Source organism: Vigna umbellata, chromosome 3 (genome assembly GCF_029865625.1).
Source record: "Vigna umbellata cultivar VRB3 chromosome 3, Vumbellata_1.0, whole genome shotgun sequence".
In the NCBI taxonomy this organism is placed as follows: domain Eukaryota; kingdom Viridiplantae; phylum Streptophyta; class Magnoliopsida; order Fabales; family Fabaceae; genus Vigna; species Vigna umbellata.
In genome coordinates this window covers 14567408-14577025 of record NC_142167.1, presented here as the reverse complement: position 1 = coordinate 14577025, position 9618 = coordinate 14567408, and the positions used below count along the sequence as shown (strand labels likewise).

Sequence of the window (9618 nt, the reverse complement as noted above, 5' to 3'; positions counted from 1 at the left end):
TTCTCTACTATGATTACACTATACAATGGAGATTGATGGAAATTCTAGAAATGATATACATTGGCTTATGTATAAAATTGGTTTTGTAAATCATTTATTGAATAAAAGCGTGAAATATTAGAAGTTATTATTAATTTAAAATATTATTTGATGCTTGTATTATATCATAGAGTTATTACAGTTTAAAAGCTGTTAGAGGAGCACTAAAATTGCTCCTAATGTTCCACTTTTTCTTTAGAACTCTTCTTTCTGTCAACTTTGTATTAAGTACGTTTTTTTCAATCATAGCTTTCATCGGTACTGGTAATTCCAGGACATTCAGAACGTGCAACATCAACTTTTGCAGTTGCCGACACTGCATGATATATTTTTTTATTAAAAATAATTTAATTTCTAAACTTAAATTATAAAAGAAGGGTTAAATATGTTTTTAGTCCCTAAACTATTAGCCGTTTCTAGTTTTCGTACCTCTTTCAAAGTAAGGTACAATTTGGTCTTCATTCTTTTCAAAATGTTCGTTTTAGTCCTCGAAAACTAAACACTGTTTAAAAATTTGGTCCTCATTTAGCAACAAATGAGGACTAAAACCAAAATTCCAAGGACTAAAACGAACGTTTCGAAAAGAATGAGGACCAAATTGTACCTTACTTTGAAAGAGGGACAAAAACCAGAAACGACCAATACTTTAGGGACTAAAAACATATTTAACCCATAAAAGAAATATTATACCCTTTTTCTTTTTCTATGGATATTTATTGAAAAATTCAGTGTCGGAACAAAATAACATACATATCATCTAATTAATGAATAAAATTAAACAATAAAAGTCTAATTAAAATTTCTTACATCTAAAAATATTTAGTAAGACTCAATTGAAAATATTCTTATATTTAAAATTTAATTATGGTAGAAACAAGTTTATAAAAAACAGTATGTTCTTATATAATAGTCACTTTTTTTTTTAAGAAATTGTATCCTTTTTATTTCATTTTTTTCATTTCAAGGTAACATTTTTTCAATTATATTTTTATTTTTATTTTATTAAACATTCCAAATTATTTGGAAAAGAAAACTATAAAATATAACAAATAATTTATTTTACATGAACGGTAACTTTTTATAATTTTGGAAAACTTAAAAATACGACACCAACAAAGACTACAAAGAGAGTGTAAGGAAAAAAATACCATCAATTATACTTTATATTAGAATGTGAAAAATTATCGATCACTTAATTTTACTTTGAATTATAATCAATTGAATAGTCGAAATTAATGAATCTATTTTAATCTATTAAAAGTTAAATTAAAATTTTAATTTATAGATTGATAACCTTTTTATGAATAGGAATTCAATTCATCCATATAATTTTTTTAAAATGTTTTCAGAAGTAGTTTCGAAAGCATTAAAAATATAGTTTTAATTTTTTTTAAAATATAAGTTCAAGATTGACTAATAAAAAGTGGTTTGATTAATTTTGATTTATTTTGCATGGATTAAATAATCCATTACATTTTAAAAATCAACTATTTATAATATTAAATAATGAATGTAATACGATTTTTTATATTTTTGAAATTTTACTATAGCTAGATTAAATAACCAATAAATAAATTGCTTTCACATCACCACATATTACTCCCTAAAATACACATACAAAATGAGAGGTAACATAAAGGAAGGGAGAAAAGGTGCAAAGAATAGAAAGAAGGGAAATTATTAACATACAACTTTGAAGGAATATCTTTTAAAAGTAAAATAAGAAAGTAAGAAAAGAGAAAGTACAAAGAAAAACCATTTGTATACTAATCAGATACTCACTCTTACTTATTGTAAGAGACAAGTAAATTTAAAAATATATGATTGAAAAATATATTGATACACTTTATCAAAGTTTCTGAAACATATTTAGAAGCTCTAACACCATTTATACTGCCCTTCACAAACTCTAACATAACCTTCATCTCACTCATCTAGTACAATTTTTTCTTATCATAGTAATAAAATTCACTCTAACAATATATATATATATCTCACTTCAATTATAATTTCACTTGAAAATGTACTTCACAACACCAGGAAGGTGGATGTTCAAAAAGTAATCATCCCAATCTATCACTTCTGGATCAAAGTAAAACAAATCTCTCTCCACTCCTCCTTCTCTTGCTGCCATTCGCAACTTCTCTGTGTTCATATCATCAAACCTGTATCGTAACATTCATTTTCTTTTAGTTCATACCATATACAACATTACATACTTTTACATATAAATGCACAAACGTTCTCTATAGGGTATGCATAAAACAGAAACTTTCTTGTTTCTGATCAATGTAACATTGGTGATTGTAATTGTTAACATATATTATAAACAAAAACGGGTTAAAAATAGACTTTAAATACATTTACTACGACGATGAAGGTAATCTACACTTACGCAGCTCTGAAGAACAAGTAGGGCTTGTAAAGGTCCACCAACCGCATCACGATCTGGATCTTCCTATTGAGATTAAGATATGTTCCTTGGAAATACTGGCAAAATGCAGTATTGGCTAGCTCAAGTCCCTGTACAAGTAAAAGATTTAAGATTGTAAGAATTTGCAGTGAAATTTCAGTGATGATCATCGATTATTACTAGAAGAACGTTTACCTTCAGCACAACGAGGTAGCGGATGAACATATATCTTCTGAAGCTGTCCATGTTGTTCAATACTGTAACTTTGCCAACCTTAACTGGCCTTCCATCCTTGTTTATCCATGGTTTTGCTGTGAAATATCTCAAGCCATAGTCTTGAAGATTGCTGTATCTCAGTGGTTTTCTAACAGAAGAACCGATATTATATATAACGTCATCACTGGGACGATTTGCATGAGCCACCATAGCCACGAGTATTGCATTCACCACCATGTCAGCTGGTATCTGCTCATCGAAAGATGTTGAGTGAGATCAGAATATGGAGATAAACGATAAATGAATCACAACAGAACCCTCACCGCATCAATAATTGCTTTGAGATCTCCAAGGAAGCATGTTAATTTTCCTTTCCCGTAGGCTACTGCTAAACTGTCAATGGTTCTGATACAAGCAACACCCCAGATGAAAAATACAAGAAATTTTCCATCAGAACTCGCATAGCATAAATTATGTAAATAGTTTGAATGTGTTGAAAGAGAAATTGGAAGAAAGATTTACCTTACACCTTCTGCCCAACCAGGGAAAGGTTCTTTGAGTGTGCTGGTAACAATAGTAGGACGAATTATCACAACGGATAAGTTTCCTTTTAGTTGCTCCACAAGCATCTCTCCCATGGCTTTCGTGAATACGTATGTGTTTGGCCATCCATACAACTTTGCCCTGATAGGTTATACACAACCAACTGAAAATCACTGTCTGTGTCTGCTATGGATTGATCAGAAATTATCATGAAGGTTTTGCGCAAAAATAGTATATATATATATATATATATATATATATATATATATATATATATATATATGCTTCTTCTTTTGACTGATGACAAAAATATATATTATGTGTGCATGTGTGGTTTAGTTCCACTTCACTGAGGAACAATCACAAATTAGAGATATCTATTGTAAACAGTAAACGTATACACCTTGAAAGATATTTAATTTAAGAATAAAGAAGAATGATAGACTCTACTATTTCTCAAAGGAGTCTTTCTATGTTGTTACTGATTAACTCTATAGGTTGTGTTTGGGTGAAGCAACTTCTTACTATTTAACTTTTAAGTTTAATTAAGTTTTAAATCTTTTATAAATTTCTTTATTTTCATTTGAGGCTTTATTAATTTTTTTTTTCTATCCAGTTAGTACAAAATTTTATAATTTTTAATTATTTTTTGTTGTTTGATTTTTCTCAACATGATTTTTATATTGTTTTATTATTTTTCTTCTATTATATTGTTTTAAATTAATCATGTGAAGACAAAATACCAAAATGAAAAATAATTAGATAATAATTATATCATTTAATTAAAAAAATTAAGCAGCAAAAATATAATTAAAGTATAAATTTTTTGAATATACAATAAAAATAAATTAATAAAACCTCCATTAAAAATATACAAAGACTCAAAATCTAATTAAACATAATTTTTACGAATGACTAGAATTAAAAGCAAAACAAAGGAAATGTAAACTCTTTATTAGTCAGTTTATCTGAGGAAAATAATTATAAAAAAAAAAAATAAGGTCACAGGTGTATTTGTATTAATACGTATATCAAAGGCAAAAACACCCTTTCCAATACATGCCTTTGAAAGCAAAGAAATTGGAAAAGAATGATAATATGTCACGAATTCCAACTAGCATAATACATGATCGTGACAATATTTTTTTCTATTTTCATAAAATCATAATAGAATTATATATACGTGTTTTAGTATTTTTCAGTAACTGTCTATTAGATAGGGTGAAAGTAATTTAGGCAACTCGACAATGACCATAGCTTGACCTACGTCATATATATGTTAGATTAGATTCTTTCCTGAAAAGGAGATCATATCTAGATTTCTATGAAAACATATTTAGTCAAGAAAAAGTTGTAGTAGATAGTTAAAAATTCTTTTAGACTCAACATAGTAAATATGTGTCTTAGTCATTAAAGATGGTGATGCTCGAAGATAAATAAAAAAAAGTTGGAAGTAAAACAAAAGGAAATCTTGAATTTATTTAATTCCATCCGTAGTGAGTGAGGCAAAAATGCATGTGAGAAGTCATTTTCGAACTGATTTGTAACATCATAAAATAAATTTTGGAGATGACCCTTGAGCACGTGATGGCGTGTAAAGGTTATCAATGAAAGAACCATAAATGAAAGAGGGTGGTGGGTTTAGTAGGTCAATTTATGTTTCTGTTTCTCCTTCATTTTTTGAATCACCGTTGTGATTAACATCACTCTCCATTTCCCATGTAAAAATCTTTCATCCTATCTTTCTTCTTCAATAGGGAAAAGCTGAGTCAGTCGTGTTTGGTAAGAAATCAATTCGAGGTTTTAATGGACCAAGCCAAACAACCCCCACATTAATTCATTACACGTACTTTCACACTCTTACCTATACTAAACTATTTTATCACACTCCATTCATGCTTAGACAACATATTTTAGTTTTCTTGCTTCCATGAGATTATTTATGCTGTTTCTTCAAAATATACCGATAAACATTCATTTTGATGTTTCAAAATATATTAAAATATGTTTGTGTGTGTTCCTACCATGACTTAACAAGTCATTGGCGACCTAATTAATGTGTAGGATTGGTGAATCAAGATGTATAGAGCAGAAGGACCCCACGTATATATATATATAACCTAATCTTGTAATCTTGGTAGGTAGTTGCAGGTTACGTAGTTTTCTATTACTTCTATGTACTTACATATTTATTTATTATATGACCATAAAATTGATTATATTCTTTTTTGAATTATTCCACACTCACTTCTTAATGAAAATTTAATCAACTAAAGAATCCTGCTGGTCCTGCATATTTACAGAAACACTTATTTCCCTGTCACGGACAAGGAAAAGAAATCTCATGGTTGACCATATTCAAACTAAACTTATCAATCGGTGATCTTAGATTTGGTTTTTAGGTTTGAAGTGGGAATGTTCTAATTAAGAGCAGATTGTCGTTTGTGTGCGTGTGTGTGTGAGAGAGAGAGAGAGAGAGAGAGAAAAAAAACCATTACACATGTTGAAATAACTTTAACAACTTAGAAAAAAGTTATAAAAAGTTTGGATCTTTTGAAACATTAAAAAACATTTAAGGAGCTAAGTGAATAATTACAAACAGTTTAGAATGATTTTGACAAACCTGCTAATACCCAAGTCCTTCATAACCTCTTTAATTTCCTTTTCTGTGGCCCCCAGTTGTCGTAACTCGGTCAGTTTTTCACGAACCACCTTGTCTTCTGCATTGATGTCTAATCCAGAAACTCCATTCAGAGAATCACCCAAATGATAAGGTTTCTCTAATATGAGCCCTTCTTCTCCTCCCTCACCGCATACATAGGCTGAAATCAAGTAAGATGCAGCAAGAATAAATATTAAATTTGATAAATTAATCTGTGCACGTGATCCTAAGTATGCTATCTTTTTCTACTGATAATATTTATGGTCATCGATTGATACCAACCTGTTGATACATGCACAAGAACCTCGAGTTTAGCACACTTTTTGGCGAAGTTGATCACATACTTAACTCCAAAGGTATTTAGACCCAAAGATATATCATACCTGCAATTTTTACATGAAATTAAACAAGATAATAGTTAAGGTGAGACAGTAAAAACATCAAACAGATATATAAAAGGCTATGAACTTTTAGTGTTTATATCTATTTATATCTATATATACATATATATACTATACCTTTCATCAAAGTTAGTTGTTGCAGCTAAATTTATGATGACATCTGTTTGATCATAAATCTCTTCCCTTAGAATGGTATCTTCAATTCCTAAATCTTCACGAGAAATGTCCCCAGGCACCAGAGTCAACTTTTTCGAGATGAAAGAGTTAAAATTTACACCCACTTTTTCCTTTAATATCCTAAACAGATCCTTCGCTATGATCTACAGCAAAAAACAAAATTTAAGAGGTATTAGTCACGATCTTACTTATATTATGACGAGTGACAACTATTATATATATATACCCTTTCTAGTAGAATGTTTAAATAATGCAGTTCTTCAAAGTTAGATTCAGTTTCCAGAAAGATGTTCAACACTTACGTATCGACTTGAAACCTAAATTAGTTTGGCTTATGACAATCATAGAAGTTGATCCTTAAAACGATGAGAAATAGGTTAAAAAAGAACTGCAGAGAGCAGAAACTGATCTTGTGCATTTACCTCACTGTGCAAGCGATGAGTTGCAGATTTGGCGTCTGCAGCTCTTAAGAGAAGGTAGAGCTTCTTAACATTTGGTTGGACCCTCAATATCTTCTCCAATAAAACTGCAACACACATTGACATTAGTACAACATCATGACAGTATATCATGCAAATACTGTATGTAACATACCATTGTTGTGTACCCTTTTGAACAAAAAGTGAAAAAAAGGTTTCAGAAACACAGAAAGGGAGAGTTAGCACCATGACATACCTTTGGCAAGAAAACCAGTGGCTCCAGTGATCAAAATGGTCTTGTCTTGAAGAAAGTGCAGTATGCTTCCCAACTCCATTGCAGAAAATAGTATATGACAATACTATTAATGTTAGTGTGTGTGTGTGTGTGAGAGAGAGAGAGAGAAATAGAGAGAGGTGAAATAAGGAGTTTCAGATGATGCAGTTGCAGACAGAAGGAGGTGGGCGATTTCTTATGGCCATTTGGGGTCTTCATATAAGCACAGAATTGGGCATGTAGCATTTATGAGATGGAGTGTACGTAAGCTGTTGGTGATAGTTTAATATCTTAGGACTTAGATATAATGCAGTAAATAGAGGCTACAGTTTCGTATTTTTTTATTTTTCTGTATACACTGTATGGACCAGGAAAGTCAATAAATTACACCAAATTATGTAACAAGATTATGCAACTTTTGCACCATTATAACACCTTTTCTTAAAAGCCTTTGCCAGTACTGGTTTGACTCGTTTCATCAACCATACACACGCATTCTTGTAAGGGTAGAATTTGAGTTTGATTTTAATACAACACCATGTTCTTTTGATTAGTGTAACATCCTTACTTAGTACTTCTTTTTGACCTTTCATGTTCTAAACGTTCTTCTATAAACATCACGTTTTTGTGTTTATTAGGTGTTAGTCATTTGGGTGGTTCGGTGAGTGCTAAAACTTCCATCACTGTTTTCCTGAAAAGAACTTCTTGTGAGGACAAAACAATCTTTGTTATACTTTTTAACTTTTTATACAAAAAATATGATATGGTAACATCAATATATTATATATCATTATTTTATTATTAATTCTTATATTTAAAACGCACCAATCATCAACTATCACATTAATATAAACGAAACTATTGTAAAAAAATTATTAAAAAAATATTTCCGTTTATATAAATCTATGTATAACGAGGGACCATCGGTTTGAGTTTATCTTGGTGTTTGAAGTGATCAAACCACCACCTAACAACTACCCACGACACTGTACAATGTAACGTACAAATTCCGAGGAGTGTTCTGTTATTTTAGCTCTTTTTTTTTCAGTAATCTTTCATTTATTTCCTTATTTTCAAGCCTTTAGAGCTAAAAATTGTATAGTTGCTTATAACTTTAAAAGTTAAATTAGTTCAGAAAAAAGTAGAACTTATTATCAAATTGTTACTTAAATATTAAAATTTAATAATAAATGGTCTCGCAGAATTTTTTAAAACACGTTTTATCAAAATAAATTGTTCAGAAAACACGTTTAAAGAATAAATTAATTTTTTTAAAAATAAATTAACTCCAAAGTACACTTTCGTGAACAAAATAATCATTTTATCAATATAAATTGTCACCATATTCCCTCCATCGGAAGCAATTATTCTTTTAACAATTTTTATTTTACAAAACTATCAAATTTCATTTCTTTCAAATATAAAACCGCCAAACAATAAAGTAAACTATCAATATTAATTTTTTAAATAAATATATTAATAATGAGAATAAAATTAAAAAACATAAATTTTAAGATAATAACTTATTTAGAGTGAATTAAAACAAATATAATTAATTAAAAATTCAAAAAATATCACATATATATATGAAGTTCTGATCTAGTATTTAATTAAGATTTTATTAATTAATTAAAACATTAACCAACTTTATCAAATATTTTTTATTTAATTGGCTACTATTAGTTATGAATAGTTAAGCAATATTTACTACAAAATAAGATTTCTACTAAAATTAAAACAGTTCTTCAAACAACAATTTTTGTCGTTGTCGTTAAAAAATATTCAATAAAAATAATAATAATGGATTTTTAAACTTGTTGATCGATATCGGAAAAAAAAAAGTTATTTTTCACTAGTAACTTGAACACTAATATTTTTAAGCATAATGTAGCCATCGTAATAATAACTTCAGTTTTTTTTTTACCTTTCTACCTATTTAAATGGACATCAATTATTTATGTTTATGATTAAAAAATATAAATTAAGTTTATAAAAAAAACAACACATGATAGCTTATAAAATGCAAAAAATAAAATAAAATTCAATTTTTTTTCTTCCAAACATTCTTCCTATTTTCCTTTTTGTTTGTTCTCTCCCTTTCTTCCTTCTTTTAGTTAGTATCTCTGTACGGTATGACCACCGGTCAGTCAAGGATCATGCGATCCACCCTCCAACAAAAAAATAATAATGGACAGTTAATCTGAGCAATAATAGCTACTAATGGACAGTTAATGAGAATAATAGTCATTGATTGACAATTAATAAGAATAATGTCATTTATTAATAGTAAATGAGTCAGACCTAATGATAAGCTCGATATAATATTTATAAATATACATATGATAAAAAAAAGCATGTAGGGAAAGAGAGAAGATAGCGCAAGTGCAAGATGGAGCGAACAACTTTGAATGTTTTGGGCTAGAGATCTCAACCCTACCAAATCAGTATCCAACCATGTCTAACTATTCCTTCAA

General features: G+C 29.2%; 1 protein-coding gene across 1 annotated transcript; it reads right to left on the bottom strand.

Annotated features, from left to right (window-relative positions):
• Positions 1-1782: 1782 nt before the first annotated feature.
• Positions 1783-7351, bottom strand: LOC124829149 (fatty acyl-CoA reductase 3-like). Its single transcript, XM_047302618.2, has 10 exons — positions 7127-7351; positions 6874-6977; positions 6392-6594; positions 6156-6256; positions 5835-6033; positions 3191-3352; positions 2992-3073; positions 2648-2917; positions 2435-2562; positions 1783-2204 (listed from the first exon to the last, which is right to left on the bottom strand). Exons 1-10 carry the CDS (start codon positions 7203-7205, stop codon positions 2051-2053), a joined length of 1482 nt encoding a protein of 493 aa, XP_047158574.2. The 5' UTR covers positions 7206-7351; the 3' UTR covers positions 1783-2050.
• Between the last annotated feature and the right edge of the window lie 2267 nt (positions 7352-9618).